The sequence below is a fragment of the Hypanus sabinus genome, chromosome 23 (assembly GCF_030144855.1).
Source record: "Hypanus sabinus isolate sHypSab1 chromosome 23, sHypSab1.hap1, whole genome shotgun sequence".
NCBI lineage: Eukaryota > Metazoa > Chordata > Chondrichthyes > Myliobatiformes > Dasyatidae > Hypanus > Hypanus sabinus.
In genome coordinates this window covers 7,336,552-7,356,076 of record NC_082728.1, presented here as the reverse complement: position 1 = coordinate 7,356,076, position 19,525 = coordinate 7,336,552, and the positions used below count along the sequence as shown (strand labels likewise).

At 43.3% G+C, this 19,525-nt stretch overlaps 1 protein-coding gene across 1 annotated transcript in view; it reads right to left on the bottom strand.

The window, feature by feature from the left end:
* The window catches only part of LOC132379924 (protein kinase C alpha type), a 350,679-nt gene extending 335,403 nt beyond the window's left edge, over positions 1-15,276 (bottom strand). Inside the window, exons 1-2 of the mRNA XM_059948280.1 lie at positions 14,914-15,276; positions 14,573-14,604 (exon numbers count right to left, since the gene is read on the bottom strand). Of these exons, the coding sequence (XP_059804263.1) occupies positions 14,573-14,604; positions 14,914-15,080 (199 nt within the window). The 5' untranslated portion in view covers positions 15,081-15,276. The remainder of the gene's footprint in view (positions 1-14,572; positions 14,605-14,913) is intronic.
* Positions 15,277-19,525: the final 4,249 nt, after the last annotated feature.

Here is a 19,525-nt window from a genome sequence, read left to right as displayed (position 1 = left end):
GGAACTCCCAAATCCAACTGGAGGCATCTCTGAAGTGATATCACTGCTCTGATGTAGGCCATGAAACAGCCAAGTTGGACACAGCAAACTCCACGATAACGACCAGATCATCATTTCGCGGTAAACACAGATTCTGTAGACGTTAGAAGTCTTGTGCAACTTGCACAAAGTGCTGAAGGAACTCTCATCTCTTCCACCTATCCATACCCAATACCTCCCTGACTCATTCTACTCCCCAGCATTTATGGTGGCCTGGGTGGTATTTACCCTTTGTTCAACACTCCCAATTTTCCCAGGCACTACATTGTCAAATTCCTCTTAGAACCTTTACTCCAAAGTAACAGCTTCTCACAGCCCAGAACCTCAGGACATGACATTCACCCTCCCAAACAACAAATCACACTTATCAGATCATCTCCAACACAGACACAAGGATATGCACTCAGTTTCCACTTTATTAGATAAAGTGGCCACCGAGTATGTTTGTGGTCTCCTGCTACTTGAGCCCACCTACTTCAAGGTGTGTTCAGAGCTGCTCTCCTACACACCACTGGTGTAACGTGTAGTTATTTGACTTACTGTCACCTTCCTGTCAGCTTGAACCACTCTGGCCCTCTCATTAACAAGGTGTTTTTGTCCACAGAACTGCCAAAACAGAGGATTTTTTTTTAATTTTTGCACCATTCTCTGTAATCTCGAGACTGTTGTGTGTGAAAATCCCAGGAGATCAACAGTTTCTGAGATATTCAAACCACCCTATCTGGCACCAACAATCACTCCATGGTCAAGCCCTCTTAGATCACATTTCTTTCCCATTCTGATGATTGGTCTTGACTACGTCAGCGTGCTTTAATGTAATGAGTTGGTGCCACATGACTGGCCGATTAGATATTTGCATTAACAAGATGTATTGAATAAAGTGTCCACTGCATAATCAGACAAAACAAAGTGAGTGGGACCTCTGACACCACCCCCAGCATCGACAGAGAGTCTCAGACTGTTGAAGAATCTGGTCTAAAAAGTTTAAGAGAAAGATAACAGTTGAGACACATAACATGAGGGACTGAGGGTAACACACTGATAGGCAGCAGCTTTCAAGTGCATATTGCTTTAACTATGTTTGATCCATTATTAATACACCAGTGAGCCTATGGCAAGATGCAAGAAGTAGAAAAAGAGAATGGATTAACACAATGTTACACAACCAAATTCACTCGGTTTGTTACATTACTGTCGACTTGCCAAGCCCATTGCGTCCAGTGCAGAACAAAGTCAGCTCGCTGACATCTTGCTGCTTTAAAAGTATTAAAAACATTTTAAGTTGAAGCAGAAAAGATGAAATTCGATAAAGAGGAATACACTGCATGAGAAAAGCGCTATACAAATACCGTAAGACATAGGAGCAGAATTAGACCATTCAGTCCATTATGGCTGAGTTTTTTTAGCCCTCTCAACGCCATTTTCCTGCCTTGTCACTACAACCTTTGATATCCTTACTAATCAAAAACCTATCAACCAATTTAAATATACTCAATGACTTTGCTCTCCACAGCCATCTGTGGCAATGAATCCCAGAGATTCATCAACCTCTAACTAAATGGAACCTCCTTATCTCCATACAAGGAGGTCAAAGCCTTGTAGCTAGCCCAGATCACACAAATAACCTTCAACTTTTGACCAAAATTCAGGTCAGGCAGCTAAGTAAACATACATACTGTCTCAAGAAGCAAACTGCACACTCAGGCATTGTGTAGCCAATTACTCAGTTGAGGGGTGGTGTGGGGGTTGCGCTCAAATTGATAAACTAATGAAAGCTGCAATGAAGAAAATGGTCATTTCCTTGACACAAAGACTGCAGATGCTAGAAACCTCCAGCAATACACTCAAAAAGTTGGATAAACTCAACCAGTCAGGCAGCATCCATGGAAAAGAGTAAACTTTTATAGTCAGGACTGGAAAGGAAGAGAGCAGAAGCTGGAAGGTGGTGTTGGTGGAGGGAATGGCTTATTCCCCTCCATTAATGCTGCCTGACTGCTGAGTTCCTCCTAGGTCGTGCTATTCATTTACATGATCAGTTTGAACATTCAAGACCATTCTTCAAGAGCTGCAAAAGTACTTTAATGTGAAAGGCACTAAGGCAATGCAAGTCTTTAGATTTCACTGTTGCAAGTAACACTGATGAACATCAAAATTCTGTACAACTCTTAAAAGGATCTCTTGTACAATAACAATGGCCTCGATCTCACAATCAACCTTAGCATGTGCTTGCACCTTATTCGTCTCCCTGCACTGATACCTTTGTGACAGTCTTCTGCGTTGTTATTGATTTTCCCTCTGTGCTTGTGTTTTTGGGAATGATCTGTAGGGATGGCAGGCAAAACAAAGATTTCTACTGCAACTTGACACATGAAAGTATAGTAAACCCATTACCAAACATTCACTTGCCCTACTTTCTTCCATCCTCTTGCCCCAGAACTTGGTGTGCACACACACGCACACAGAGCAGTGCCAGAAGCGACAAACTGCGATCAACATATCACTCCACTTCAGGGTCAGGCCCACTGTAACAATGCAGCAAGTGGACTAGCATAACTAGCAAATTACCCAATAACATACTGAAGATTCTCAAGTTAACAAGTCAATGATCAATTATACTATCATTGTGCAGATGCAGTGAGAAGCAATGCTTTGGATATATTCAACATCAAAACAAGCCTCATCTTCTGTCTATTGCAAGTATATTTCATTGGACAGTTAGAGCAGATAGAAGGCACTTTAAATATCTTGTTTTTATTATCTAGTCAATAATTCATCTATCTGCGCACGCCACATCTTAATTCAGTTTAAGATAATACACAGGGCCTATATGTCTAAAGATAAATTGGCGCTTATTTTTCCTAATATAAGCCCTATTTGTGACAGATGTAATGCAAAAGTGGCTACTCTCATATGTTTCAGTCATGTGTAAGCTTAAACCATTTTTGGAGGGATGTGTTTCAAATATTATCTAAAGTTATAGATGTGGATGTTCAACCTAATTCATTTACAGCAATTTTTGGGATTACTTCAGAGGAAGCAAGCAAAGTGTCTGCTTCCGCTCAACATATGATAGCCTTTTCAACTTTACTGGCTAGGAGAGCTATTTTGTTACACTGGAAAGGATCTAACCCACCTACTGTTTTTTATTGGCTCTCCTCCATTATGTAATGTCTAAGCTTGGAGAAAATTAGAAGCTGGACATTTGATACATCCTTTAATTTTGAAAAAGCCTGGTGACCCTTTATTCAATATTTTCACATGATTTAATTTATTATGTATTTATTTATTTTTCTTTAATTTTTCCAGAAAAATCCTTATCTATGAGGGTTCAGAGATGACTGGAAAGATGTCTTTTTTCCTCTCTTTTTTAAAATTTTATCCTCAATTGGACTGCCCAATAAAATTTCCAATCTTTTTATGATTGCTATGAGGAGTTGTAGTTTTTTTTTTGCTCATTGTATATATAACAGCGTAACATTTTACCTATATGATTTTGACACTATATTTTCTGGTTTTTTTATTGCTGTTTATGTCTTTTATGTTATCTGTTTGCTAAGCTCCTGCTCTGATTTGTATATTCTTTATTTGAAAATCAATAAAAAGATTGAAAAATGAAATAAATACCTTGTTTTTAAATAAAGACAGCATGATTAAATAAGAGACGCCAAGTGTCCCACGACCAATGCAGTCCCTCTGTTAAAGTGGAAGACCAACAATGATAATGTTGCAATTTCAGAAATAATTCTAAAAAAGGAGTGCCGTAATGTGACAAACTTGACAACCAACCTGAGCATGATGGGACAATGATCTGAATAATTTCTTCCAGTAACACTGATTGAGGCAATGCCTCAAAAAGGCAGAATCAATGATTAAGGACCCTCACCGCCCTGGACATGCTCCTTACTCATTGTTACTATCAGAGAGGAGATATGGAAACCCAAAGACACACACACAACTTTTAGAAACAGCTTATTTCTCTGCCACCAGATTTCTGAACAGTCCATGAATACTATCTCACCAATTTTGGTCTCTTTTTGCACTACTTATTTTTCATATTATTGCAACATAAAGTAATTTTTAATGTATTGCACTGTACTGCTGCCGCAGAACAACTACTTCCATGATAAGAGTATGTCAGTGAAAACAAACTTGACCATGATTCTGAAATCATGGTCTGACCACTAAGTCAGTATTACCACAGCCACGACGGGTGTATGGCCTGAACACACGTCTTTGGGCTGCATCCAGACCTGGGGCTGGGATACTTTATGTAACATTTATTAAACCAATCTGCATGATGGGAGCACGTCTAAGGGATTTGACATCTGCAAATGTGACTGAACAGTGATTCACAAAATCAAGTGTAAACCATAAGCTGCAACCAGATGCAATTTAATTTGGAGAAGTGAGATTTGGCAGAGAGAAACAGATTACTGAATGGATATAGGTTAGGGCAACAAACAGGAAAAAAGTCAAGGGGTTGGGTTGAACAGCAAACAGGTGCCTGATGCTGAAAGGCAGATAAGGTCAGAACACTCGTCTGGTCAAATGCCACAACCAGGAGACAGTCCATTCAAAGATGACTTGTTGCAGCTGCCCTCAGCTGGTGTGGATAGGGATCTCCTCAAAAGGCCTAGATAGAGTGCAAGTGGAGAGAATGTTTCCTATAGCGGGGGGAGTCTCGGACCAGTGGGCATAGCCTCAGAATAAAAAGACGCTCCTTTGGAACAGAGATGTTTAGCTAGAGAGTGGTGAATCTGTGCAATTCACTGCCACGGATGGCTGTGGAGGCCAAGCCATTGGGTATATTTAGATACATTTAGAGATGGATAGGTTCTTGATTAGTAAGGACATCAAAGGTTACAGAGAGAAGGAAGGAGAGTGGGGTTTCTATGGCCACGATGAGGTTACACCCAGGTTAGAGGAGCAACATCTCTTTTTTTTTTGTTTGGGCAGCCTCCAACTTAATGGCTTGGAACACCAATTTCCGAAACATATGGTAATTTCCCCCCCCCCGCCTTCCATTCCCCATTCTGGCTCCCCTCTTACCTCTTCATTTCTCCTCACCTGCCTATCACCTCCCACGGGTGGCCCCTCCTTCTTCCCACAGTGCACTCTCCTATCAAATTCCTTCATCAGCCCTTTACCTTTTCTACCCATCACCTCCCAGGTTCTTACTTCATTTCCTTTACCTATCACCTTCTAGCTTGTCCTCCTTTCCCTGCCCCCACCTTATTATTCTGGCTTCTTCGCCCTTCCTTTCCTGTCCGAATGAAGAGTGTCAGTCCGAAAAACTGACCGCTTATTTACTTCCACAGATTGTGTATGACCTGCTGAATTCTATTATGTAGAGTGGGGCTGAGAGGGATAATGAATCATCCATGATAGAATGGCAGAGAAGACTTATTAAGCTGAAAGGCCTATTGCAGCTCTCATGTCTTACACTCCAAGCTTTGATCTTCAGGTTGTAGCAAGGGCTCAGTTATTGGTGGAAGGTCATTGGTCTGAATTCAGTTATGGAGGGAGGGGAGCCACATGAGAAAGCCAAAGGACGAGGAGAGGATTGTTGGAAATGCCACCTCCAAATCCTCAGAAGCCCCTATCCTGAGGGAACTACTTCAGAGGCGCAGAGTCAAGACACACCCCCACCAAGGCTTTCTTTGTTTGAAAAGAGGGGATTGTCATCTGGGGGGGGGGGGGGGGGGAAAGAAAGAAGGAAGGACATGGAACCAAGGCAGTTGGATGGCCCTGGGACTGAGATTCACTGCGATCACATTGCATGGCAGAGCAGACTTGAGTTACTGACAAACCTTTTCGGTCACCACACAGCCAGAGAAACCCAAGGACCTTGGCACTGTGCCAGCTACTATTCCAAGAGTTGCAACAGTCGGCATCAAAGCAAAGTTTTGCCACAAGGTACCTGGTGCCAGCACCCAATTAATAATGGGATAAGGAGCATCAATGTCAGAGATAGAATGCAGGCAACCCCATTGCAAATAGCTCGCTAGGGGGCAAAACTAGTGCAGAAACTATTATTCCTGCCCTTGGTAAGACCCACAACTGTAAGAGTTAATGTAATCTTGGTCTTCTCTTCTCCTCAGCAAAAACTAACCTTCCATCAGTTTAGATTTACAGCATCAACAGTATATTCTGTGCATTTTTTTTGTAATTCAAATTTTTATTATTAATTATTCTTATTTTACAAAGCAACACAGTATATCATAGAACAGATACAGTACAGCATATTTACACGGCATTTGATTTGAATGAAGGTACTTCAGTTGCGGGAGACTGGTGTCCTGATTAAAGGACTGTCAGGTTTCATTTCATGGCCAATCATTAACAGGTCTCCTCTCCCTTTAGAAATAATTGAACTGATCTAGTGGGGGGTGGTGGGGGGGAGTGAGAGACATCTCTACCAGAGATGCTCCTTCCCTCCGATGACTTTCAGGTCACCTTAGGCAAGGTGTAATACCTGCTTAGACCCCCGATCAGGGTCACATGAAGCCATGGGAGCAGGTGGTGGATGGTCGTATGAGCAGCTGGAGCACATCACAAGTCCTGGTTATGCAACCACTGACACCAAGGCAGACAGTCTCTGAAGAGGATTGATAATAGCTGGGGTCACTGTCTTGTAAAGACACTGCCCAGAAGAAGGCAATGGCAAACCACCTCTGTAGAAAAATTTGCCAAAAACAATCACGGTCATGGAAAGATAACCATTGCACACGTCATACAACATGGCACAAAATGAATGAATTCTGAAGCCCAGTGTTTCAGTCACTTGCCAGAACCCACACTGGAACATGAGTTCCGTCTCCTAGGATCTAGCTACAGGTACTGAAGAGGCTGAAAATTTCCTAAAGGAATGTGTCTCTCTCTCTCCAGGAATTTGATTACTGATAACAATAGCTCTGGAAAGTGCAATTCCGTGGGATGGGCAAATGCGAGCAATGCTTCAGGGAACAGATCACAGTAAAGCATAAATGCAAGAGACTCTGCAGATGCTGGAAGTCCAGAGTAAAATGCTGGAGGAACTCAGCAGGTCAGGCAGCATCCATGGAGAAAATAAATAGTCAATGACTTGGGCAGAGACCCTTCATCAGGACTGGAAGAATGGTGGGGGTGGGGAGAGTCAGAATAAGAAGGTGGTGGGGGAGGGGCAGGTGATAGGTGAGAACATTGAGGGGGAATTAAACTAAAAGCTCAAAAGACATAGGTGGAAATCTGATAGGACAGTGGGCGTGGATGAAATGCAAGGAGGTGTTCCAGGGGGATATAATGAGCAGATGAGAAGGGGTGAGATGAACCAGAAAAAAAGGGAAGGCGGAAAAGATTACCAGAAGATAAAGAAGTCGATGCTCAATCCATTGGGTTGGAGACTAGCCAGACAGAATAGGAGCTGTTGCTCACACGTTGGATACCTTCAGGCCCCAGAGGTTTCAGAGAAGTCAGTGCTGAAGTGAATGGGATGTTGAGCCTGCACCTTTCAACAGGAGACCTGGCATTGCCCATTAGCAGCCACAGCTACTGCTGTATCACAGGACACAGGTTTGCAATTCTGACCCAGTACAGCCCAAACCCATCCCTGCACAGAAAAGTCTCGGGGGTGGGGGGAGAAAACACGAGATGCATCCCACATGGAAGTGCCTTTGGTAACAGACAGGCCCGCGGGTGAAGCTCAAGAAACATCGGAACATCGGCTTGCAAATGAGCTGATCGGGGATTCAACATGACGGAGTGGGAGCAATCTGAAAGGCTTCAAATCAGGATGAGTTATTTGAAACCTTGCTAACAGTTGACATGTTGCCAAAAGGAAGCAAAATGACTTGCTGATGAAATCTCAAAAAATCCAAGCTGAGAGTGGGCAAGGTATTGTGGCTGGGACAAGAGAAGAGGCCAGTGAGGGTTTTTACATATTATAAATCATACTGTACCCAGGAGAACAAGGATTTGATCACAGGAGCCTTTCACTCAGTATTAAAAACCTAAAATCTGTACAGGCACACAGTGAGACAGTTGATTATTTAAAGGTTGCTTGTACATGGGGACTGAGTGGTTTAATGGCTTTAGAAAATTTCTTTAAATTATTCTCTTTGAAAACTGATACAATCTTCACACAGTGATGCAGACTGGAAACAGATTTTAAGAAGACCAGGCATAAGAAACCACGGGAGTTTAAATGTCACTGGGTTTGCCTGTAAATTCAGTTTTTATACGCATCCATTTCCACCTCCATCAGCATTCAGTGGGTAAGGAGACAAAAGTTGTTATTCTGACATTGATAGAGTGAGATGTGTTGTTTGCGTCAGTGACCACAGTTCAGGGATGTGCTGGAGACAGCTCGCAAGTGTCACCAGGCTGCAGCACCAACGTACCATGCCCACATCTCACAAGCCCTAACTGTGCATCTTTGCAACACGAGGAAAACCTCAACAGACAGAGGAAACCCAGACGATCACAGGGAGACAATACAGATTCCTTACAGTCAGCAACAGGAAGTGAACCTGGGTTGCTGGTGCTGTAAAGCGTTATGCTAACCACTACCTTGAGGTACATCAAACAGAGCCTCCTGCCCTCAGTTCAGCACTAATGCAAACAGTTCCACAATGGTTCGAACAGCCTTTGTACCGTACCAATACTTCGGAATATTCCCAAACACTTTACAGCCAATGAAGCTGTTGTCAAGTGTAGTCACTTATGTACTGCCTGGAACAATTTATAACCCCACCAACAAGCAATGTGATAACAACTGAAAAAATTGATTCTCTACTGTTTTTAAATGAAGAATATCAATACTAGCCCCAAGTACCAATGAGACTTTCTAAAACTGTCACTGTAAATGTTTAACTTCCAATTAAGGGGAAACTGGGGCTACAATTGTACCTTTTATCCCAAAAGACAGCTCCTTGGAAGTGTGTTACAATGGATTGTTCAACTGGATTAATAAGACCACAAGTCATGGGAACAGAATAAGGCCATTTTGGCCCATCAAATCTGCTCCACCATTCCATCATGGCTGATTCATGGGCCCTCTCAAGCCCATCCCATCCATCAAAGGGCATGCCTCAGAAAGGCAGTGTCCACCGTTAAGGACTCTGATTACCCAGGGCATGCCCTCTTTTCAATGTTACCATCAGGTAGGAGGTACAGAAGCCTGAAGAGACACACTCAGTGATTCAGGAACAGCTTCTTGCCCTCTGCCACCCAATTCCTAAATGGACATTGAACCCATGAACACTACCTCACTTTTTTCATTTCTGTTTTTGCACTATTTTTAATTTAAATATTACACACACTTAATGTAATTCATTTACTTATTTTTTTCTTCTATATTATGCATTTCACTGTACTGCTGCTACGTTAACAAATTCATGACATATGCCAGTGATATTAAACATAATTCTGATTCTCCTGCCTTCTAATCTAGAACCCATCAACCTCCACTTTAAGTATACCCAATGTCTCGGCCTCTGCAGCTTCCTGCAGTAATGAATTCCACAGATTCACGACCCCTTGGCTAAAGAAATTCTCCCTCATCACAGGTCTTTGGCCCAGGACCTGATGATTCAGAAAGGCAGATGCAACTGTATCCACACTTGGCTCTCAGAAGCTGGCAGGGGGTGAATTAGTACAAGCCCACAACTGGGCCAGTTAGCTCAGAGCTTTCTCCTGCAGGCATGCTCCTCCAAAACAAGCGGGCATCACAAACTGTTCCAATACAATCCTTAGAAAAGGAACTTCACAGGCAGCACTGGGGGAACCCGAAAGCTTGTCAGGATCATGAACAATTTCAACCACTCACAAGTCAAAACTCTGCCATAGACGGTCCCAAGCCCAGCTGAGAAGGGAGGGGGGCCGGGCATGGGGCTAGCAACCCCATCCTGTAAAAACCCAGACCTACAGAAAAGCCAACGAAAGGCCCAAAGACCTCATCCTGGAAGAGGAAGGATATACCAAGAAGATGGGCTACAGCTGGGGACAGCTTGAAAGACTGGCCCAGGATGGAGGACACTGGCAAGCTGCTGTCAGCAGCCTCTGCCCCAGCAGGGGAGATGACCACAAGGGCGACAAGTCAAAACTTCTTCATTGCAAGTCTACTGGAGATTTTGCCTCCACCACTTCCTCTCCCAGTGAGACCCACACCGGGGGTGAGAATCAGTGTGATGTCACACACACTGGCACAGTGCTGTCATCTTTTAAACCAGAGACTTGTGATCAACAAGTGTGGGTTCAAGACCTTTCCCAGATCTACTGCCACACATCCAAGAGGACAATGTTGTAAAAGCCACCATCTGTCAGACAAAACCTCAATCCAAGGTGCCATTTATCACTTGATGGGCATGAAAGATCAGGAAATATCCCGAGGAGGGCACTGGAGATATCCCAAATAATATACACAGTACATTCCTCAGTTTACTTCACCAAATCAGAAAGTAACTTCGCTAACGACAGAACCACACATCTGCCTCAGTGTTAGGTGAGTGACTGCAAATATTAAAACATCAAATCAAGAAACTTGTGCTTCAGAACCATCTAGTGTGATACTGGAAGCAAAATCAGGTAGCCAGCAGGACAGAATTTGGTCTAAGTTGGTCCCTAATCAAGGTCACCCTAAACCATTGGTTCCCAACCTTTCTTTAATTCTATGGACCAATACCATTAAGCAAAGGAGTCAGTGGACCACAGATTGGGAACCCCTGGTCTAAACCAAGGAACTGATTGTGGGCCTCAGGAAGGGAGAGAAAAAAAAAAGACACCAGTCCTCATCAAGGGATCAACGGCTGAAAGGGTGAGCTGCTTCACGCTCCTGGGTGTCAACATCTCTGAAGGTCGTTCCCAGGCCCAACACATTTCTGCAATTGTGAACAAATAATTCCAGAGACCGCACCTCATCAGGAGTTTGACATTTGGCCTGTCACCAATAGCTCTCACAATTCCTGCAGATGTACCATAGAGAGCATTCAGATCACCATCTGCTGTGGAGGCAACAACAGGCAGGATAAGAAAAAAGCTGCAGAGGGTTATAAACTCAACCAGCTCCATCATGGACACTAGACTTCTCCAGCATCAAAGCCTCAGGAAGGCAGCATCCATAATTAAGGACCCTCAACCCAGGACATGCGCTCTTCTCATTACTACCATCAGGGAAGATGTAGACGAACCTTAAGACACACACTCAGCATTTTAGGAACAGCTTCACCTCATCAGATTTATGAATGGACTGTTAGTACTTCCTTATTATTCTGCTATTTTTGCCCTACTTATTTACTTTTATATTTCTTATTGCAATTTATAGTAATCTTAATTATATATTGCACTATACAGCTGTCTCAAAACAAATTTCTTGACATGCGTCAACGATGATAAACCTGATTCTGAACCAAGGTTCCTGCACAGAACCCAAGAACAGATGAGTGTTTTAGGCAGTGTTCAAAAACAACAGTGAGAGGCACAACGTTCTGAATCAGATATTAGGAGATAAAGGCAGACTATTGGTCAGACTGTCAGCGCTCAATTCTGGTTGAAGGGCGGGGAGTCTTATCATGCAGAACAGGATTAAGCTCCTCCTTGGGTTAAGGCAGCAAATAAAGGCCTAACTGTACAGGAGACGCCACTGCTGCCATAAACAAGGATGCCGTATCTTAAATATTCCCCTCAACATAGCCAGAAAGAGGCAAGGAATCTTTATTATTGCATTTAAACAGTAGGCTCAATCAAAGCCCCAAGTAACTTTACCTCTAGCCTCAAATTACAATTGGGTCACATGCACAAAATGCTGGAGGAACTCAGCAAAGTAGTTGGCATCTATGGAGGGGAATAAACAGTCAATATTTCAGGCTAGATGAAGGTCTTGGCCCAAAGAATCAACTGTTTATTCTCCTCCATAGATGCTGCCAGACCTGCTGATTTCCTCCACCACTTGGGAATCTGCCCAAGATTCCCAGCAACTGCAGGATCGCCTTTTCAGGATTCAGTCAGTCCATATTGGATAAAAAAAAAATTAGAGTTCAGATCAGCCAGGCCAGTCAGCACAGTCTCAACCATGGTCCAAGCCCTGATAATTTGCTTGGTATTATTGTGTTTGTCCTCTCTCCCTCAGTCAGTCTTTGGCTTTGCTATTGCAGGTGTGAAATCGTCATACCCACAGCGATGGTGAAGTCAGGCAAGGGAAACATACTCAAGACTTGGATTAGAAACACAAGAGATTCTGCAGATGGGGAAATTCAGAAAATGCTGGAGGAATTCGGCTGGCCAGACAGCATCTATGGAGAGGAATAAACAATCGGTATTTCAGGCAGAGACCCTTCATCAGGACTTGGATCAGAGTTTGGAAACTGTACCCAGGCTGATCTGCATCTAAATGCAATGGCTGACACTACCTCACAACAGTGTGAACACACCTTCCCTCTAACCCACTGTACTTCCAGAAACAGGATCAGAAGACCATTCAGCCCAAGTGTAATCCATCCAGACTGTCCCCGTGTCTGGTCCTTCCCTTCTCTGTCTAAAATCAAACCAACCCTAGACTTTGAAGCATTCTACAACCAAGCATTCACATCCCTTTGGGTAGAGAATTCCCAAAGGTTCCTGCTAGGAATTCCATCCATCCTATCTTTTTAAAACATTCCCATTTTACCAGTTTAAATGTTTTTGTAAACCAGTCTGATACCACCCAGCCTGCAGCACTGACCAAACCAGCAGCGCTCCTAAGAGATCTCCAACAGGGAATATTATACCCCCAACTGATATATACTGTACACTTGCTCGAGGCAGGAGACATCTAGTCAAGGTGTTCCACATCTAACACTAGCTCAGCAAACACACTCCATCCTACTCTGGATGGATATCAGTGCCACAGAGCTCTGCGTACAGGTGAACACCAGAGAATAGATTAGTTTTATCTGTGACCTGTAAATCAAAACATACAGTGAAATGTGTTGTTTGAGTCAATGACCAACACAGTCCAAACACTGTGCAGGAAGCAGCCTGCTAGGGCTGCCATGCTTCACTAACATAGCACACCCACAACCTACTAACCCTAACCTGTACGTCTTTGGGACACGGAAGGAAGCTGGCCGAGAAGAAAATGTACAAACTCCTTACAGGACAGTGGCGGGAATTGAACCCTGATTGCTAGTGCAGTAAAGCATTATACAATCCGTTATGCTACCATGCACTCTGTTCACAACATCAGGCAGAGGGCAGATTAAGCATCCTGAGGCAGCGTCAGGAGTTCGGTCCCTCCTCGCTCTGCAGTTCAGCAGAGAGCTCCACCTTTCTGAATAGGCTCAACACTCCACTGTCAATGTTGATTTTGAACAACATTGCAGCCAGGGACAAAAACCAACAGAAAATTGCAACTTTTAACTCGAGGCAACAATCGTGCACACACACACACACACACACACACAGCATTATTATATAATTACAAGAGCTGGTGAATGGGTCACAAGGCTGACAGTCACAAGCTCCAGAAATTACAATTCCCATTTCTGCCTGCAAGTGCATTCCTCAAACTGTAGGAAGATCTGCAGCAAAGCCACATTTTTGGAGTTCTCAAACTTCACTGCAAGACTAGTCAGATGATTCAGTGATGGAAAACAGTGTTGTCATCAATAGCATGCTGCAGAAGGAACCAAACAGGGCACTCACCCAAGAACTTCCATCTTTAAAATAAAAACCTTAGAAATGCATTCAGACATTTCCAAGGTAATTTTAGATGAGGAATTAAAGTGCTGGCATTTCTTTGAAAGAATGCCGTTCCCATTCAACAGCAGAGGTGCAAAAAAAATTCTTGAAGCACTCCAGCTTTTGATTCTTGGCACTTTTAGAATTAGCTGGAGAATCAGAAACTGAGAAACAGACAGGGTGTGGGGGAGGAATGCATCAGACTTCAGAGCAGCAGCCGCAAGAGGGGAGGTGGGAAACTTTTTTTTAAAAAATAGCATCAACAGATGATTTATAACCACAGGATGGGTTTATGACAATTACGCACCGCTAACAATGAAAGTTTACTTGAGGGTTCTCCAGAATTAATGCAACCAAAACAAACTCAATTCATTTCCTCTTTTAAACGCATCTTAGAGCAATTGTTTTTTTTAATTGTTATTATGCTCTGGTTAAAGTACTATCACAATCGAACTGACAAACAGCAAACAGAGGAAGAACAACTGCCCTGTTATTATTACACATCTACACACAGGCTATCGTAAGAATCAATATGCAATTATCAGCAAAGCTTTGTAATGAAAACATTTCGCCCGGACTTCCTAGTTCTGACCAAAAGGCAACGCGGAGAAGGAATACGGCCCATCACTTTCAGGTTAAAACGGAAATTAAGCAGGCAGGCTCTGCTCTCCACTAGCTGCAAGACTTCCCTCTTTTTCTTCTGTCGCAAGTTACACCCTCTACTTTCCCGCTTTCTGGATCACAATCCCTGCCAACGTTTTACAAAGTTTTCGCAAAAACATCCTCGGCTGTTCAGCCAGAACTCCCGCGCCCCACTGACCTCAGACCAGCAGCCACGTACCTTGACACTGGAATCCTTGTTTCCCAAAGCCCCTGCAAAACAAAACAAAAACATGAGAGGGGGGAGGGAGGAATAGAGGAAATAAAACAGAGTAATATTTACCAAAAAAAATTCGCAAAGGGTTAGTAATCTAAAAACAAGGAAGCACAACGTGGATAAAATATAACTAAAGAAGAGTTAGGGGGAGGTTATCACCGAAGACCAGTGGGTGGGGGGGGGGGTGAGGGGTGGGGTGAAATTTGCACGAAGTTCACAGAGTTTGGGGAAAGTTTGGAGAGAAGAAGGAAAGTGCTCGGGGCGCGAGGGACGTCCCCTCCCTCCCTGCCTCCGGCCGCCCTCACCAGATGAAGTCGGTGCAGTGGCTGCAGAATGTAGGTTGCTTGAAGAAGCGAGCGATGAACTTATGGTTCTTAACCTCGCACACGTTCTTCTGTCGCAGGGCACCCTGCCGAGCGAACCGGTTGCCCGGCTCACTGCCACCGCTCTCGCCGCTCTCCGAATCAGCCATAATCCCAGCTCGAGCTCAGCGCGCAATAGTCACACACGTCCCTCCAGCCAACCGCCTACTGTGTGGCAGAGGAGCCCATGTAGCAGGACGGACGCTGCCAGGCTAAGTGAGGGGAGCACGGAGCTGAACCTTCGCTCTTTATCGCTGACTGAGAGCTCCGCCCGGGAACCACCGCAGCGAGAAGCGTCAGAACCGGGGTCCCAACGCCGAGCGGCTCGACATCGCCCCCTGGCCCCTGCGCAGAGTAGAACAACTGTAGCATCAGCAGCGCCCCCTGGTCCCTGTACGGAGGAAAACAGTTACAGCTCCACGCCGCCCCCAGCCCCAGCGCGAAGGAAAAAGAGCTGCGGCTCGGCAGCGCCCCCTGGCCTTAGCGTGGAGTCAGTGCTACAGATGGCCATTACCCCTACCCAGGTAACAAACTACACCAGAGTCTTGGCCCCGATTTGACTGGTTCACTATTCTTCATCACAGCACCTTCCATCATACCCGCTCCCTGGCTGAGCCACTGGAATGCTCAGGAACACACACTGACACCGGTATGAAGCCAGCTCACCAATGATGATGAGAAGGCCTACACACAGAGAGAGAGAGAGGAAGAGTTCAAAGCCTGGTGCAAGGCAAATAACCTTGTCCTCAATGTCAACAAAAGAAGTGGTTACCAACTTCAGAAAAGCTCGCACCACTTAGACAACCCTTTATGAGCAGTTTCAAACTCCTGTGGGTGCACATTTCACACATCATTCATCGTCCCAGAACACCTTCTGCACAATCAGGGAAGCTCACCAATGCCTCTAATTTCTGTAGAGGCTGAAGGACTTTGCACATCCATACTCACATCATTCTACAAATGTGCAGTAGAGAGCTTCCTAACAAGCTACATCACTGTATGGAAATTGCACAACAGTGGACAGGTAGGCTCTACAACAGGTAGTCAAAGCTGCCCCCCCTACCTGCCATCAAGCACATGTATACAGAAAGGTGCTTCAAAGTAGTGGGTACAGCCCAGTCCATCACAGGAAAAGCCCTCCCCAATGTTGAGTACTTCTACAAGTAGTGCTATTATATGAAAACAAGGACCACCCCCTGCCCAACCCTCAGGTCATCCTTTCTTCTCTGCTAACATCAGGAAGGAGATATAAGAGTCTCAGGACTCACACCACAAGGTTCAGGAATAGCTATTACCCCTCAACCATCAGGCTCTTGAAACAGGGGAGATAACTTCACTCACCCCAACATGGAATTGTTCCCATAGCCTATAGACTCACTTCCAAGGACTCTTCAACTTATGTTCTCAATATATATTGTTCATGTATTTATTATTATTTTGTACATTTTAATTTCTTTTTGTATTTGCACAATTCATTGTCTTTTGCACATTCTATTGTGTTTCTTTGTATTTACTGCGAATAAAATGAATTTTAGCATTGTATGTGGTGACATATATGTACTTTGATAATAAATCTACTTTGAACTTTGGAATGGTTGAAGCATTGACAAATACTTTGCCTACTCCTTCACAGCAGAAAATCAAATGGAAAGACAGAGTTGTGGATCAATGTTCTGACAAGGGATTAATTTCAGCTCTTTAATGAAAGATTAATGAATGATTAATTTCATTAAAGAGATAAAGTATATTGGAGCAACAATCAGACTATGAGCAACAACAACTAATGCTGGAGGAACTCAGCAGGTCAGGCAGTATCCACGAAGAGACAAGATCCTTCATCATAACTAGAAAGGAGGGAAGAAGAAGACAGAAGTAGAAGAAGGGGAGGTGAAAGAGTATATGAGCTGGTGGGGCCAGGTGAGGGGGAAAGTGAGTGGGTGGGTGAGGGAGATGAAGTGAGAAGCTGGGAGATGATTGGTGGAAGATGAAAAAGCTGAAGAAGACATCAGAAAGGAGAGCACTGTGGACCATAGGAGAAAGGAAAGGAGGAGGGGAACCACAGAGAAGTGATGGGCAGATGATGAGAAGAGAAGGGATATTAGGAGAAAAAGGGAGAAGGGGAAGGAGAGAGAGCAGTGTTTCCCAACCTTTTTTTAGCCCAACACCCCCCAAAGGACTTACATATTTCACACACCTCTCTTAGACACAAATTACTTTCCAGTGTCTAAGAGAAAAATGATTCAGCTTTGAATTTTTATTTGTCTTTAAAACTAGCCTACACGGGACCTGTGTACTGTACAATAGTTTCAATATCATTATGATCCTTGAGCTTAATGGTTTTAGCAAGAGTTACTTGGTTCAAGTTGTAACAACAAAAGCCTTAAGTCCACACATACAACATGTCCTACTGGCTTCTGTTTTTTGTGAGTATATGAAGCCTCTATATGGAAATGCAATGAAGAGCAGTTTGGCTCTTCTCCAAAGATCAGGAAACTTCATATGCCTGTGTACCCACATACCACAAAAGCTGACAATCTAGAAAAGCATTTTTGCTTCTTCATCATTCTGAATTTCAATAATTTCTTCTTGCAAGCTTTCTTCCTGTACTTCCACCTTGCAAAGAAATGGGTTAATTAACCAGTCCAGAATATCCAGATTGTTCAAATCCTTGAATCAATTCTGAAAATCTTTCTTCAGTGACTGCAGGTATAAGCAGTACTTTTGCAAATCACATCTATGAAAGAGAGTGCCATATTTCCATGCAGGGGGACTGTGAGAACATCATTCTCCCAATGTTGTGCTTATATATTTCCAATCTTCCGACAAAAGTGGGCACTGCACTTTTTGCCTGGATTAAATTGAAATTCTCACCCTATGGTTTCATATTTAGAATGTTCATTTTGTGATACAGATCAGCTAGATATGCCAAATCTTCACATAGAAGTTCAACCTTATTTCCCAAGCTGTTGTCAACTTTGAGCAAAAATTCAACCACTGTGTGAAAAGGATCAAAGAAACCCTTTTAGCAGCAGGTTTTTGAAGGCCAATGTGCTTCAGTGCGAAGGAGCAAGCATTCAAACTCTTCATCATTATCTTGGCATAACTGGTGAAATATTCTGCATTCAATGGATGAACTTTAATTTTGTTGATAGCAGATATTACAAGAATCATGCTTGAAAAAAGTCGTTGGCTGAGTTTTTGGGTGTGTGATGTTGACAATGAATTACTCAATGGATTACAAACAGACTTGGAATTTCTTTTTTCATAAATGCCACTAAACCGGCATGGTGACCTGTCATATATATGGTGCTCTATCTGTTGCACAAGAAATCATGCTCCTAATCAGAATACTTTCTCCATTGCCATTTGTCTTTAACTTTTTGCAGCAGAGAATCTCTTGATAAACATTTCTATGTTTGATAAAACCTACATATGCCATTAGCAATGCCTTGTTGCCTCACACAGTTGATTCATCCAGTTGTGTCTCAAAATCTGTTTTTTTGTAGCTCTGTGCATAGCTCACTGTCTTCACTTATTTCATCAATATGAGCTACAAAGTTATTACTCAAAGGAATTGATTTTAAAACACAGGTATCCATTTTGAGAACAGTGGTGAGCACTTCTGATATAGCCAGCATTATTCATTTTTCACTAACTGTATGAGATTTTCCACACTTTGTAATCATTTTGTAAATGTTATAAGAAGCAACAAAACCATTTTAAAGGTCATTTTTAGCTTTGTAGGCAAATACTCGAGAGTGCAACGCTTTTCAAATACTTCTTTTATCTTCTGGAACTGAGTAATACCGTAAGTAGCCTTTTCAGGGTGTCTTTTACAGAAGTGTTCCATCAGTCCTGATGGTTTCACGGCTTCATTAGGCAATACAATATTACAAATAAGACACATGGGCATTGCTGATCTGATGAGAATGGAATAAAATCACACTCCAGGTATGTAACATTGTATTGACACACTTCCTGTAGTTTCTGTTTCTTAGCAGGATTAGAATTCAAGACTTCACTGGCTTCAGACTTATAGAGATCGTGCCATACGTATTTATCCATTATTAGCAGGGCTAAATTAAAAGAAAAATGAACACAAACTGGGAATGCCTATCGAATGTTGACGACAGTAGCAAGTTAACACGGTCGGTCAGGTTTCGTGCCTCAAGTTAGGGTGCCGCTTACCAACCCCAACGATTTCTATTTCCCCAAACGTCCCCTAATGGTAACTGCCCCCATTGGGAATCACTGAGTTAGAAAATTCAATGTTAATGTCAGGTTGAAGGCTACCCAGATGGAATATGAGGTGTTGCTCCTCCAACCTGAGTGTTGCCTCATTGTAACTGTAGAGGAGACTATGGATTGATATGTTGGAATAGGAATGGGAAGTGGAATTAAAATGGGTGGTCACTGGTAAGTCCCGATTTTGTGGTGGAAGGAGCAAAGGTGCTTGATGAAGTGGCCCCTAATCTGCTGGGTCTCCTCGAGGTAGAGGAGCCTGCACCAGGAGCACCAGATAGATACCCTGTCAGACTTGAGGTTTAGTGTGGCC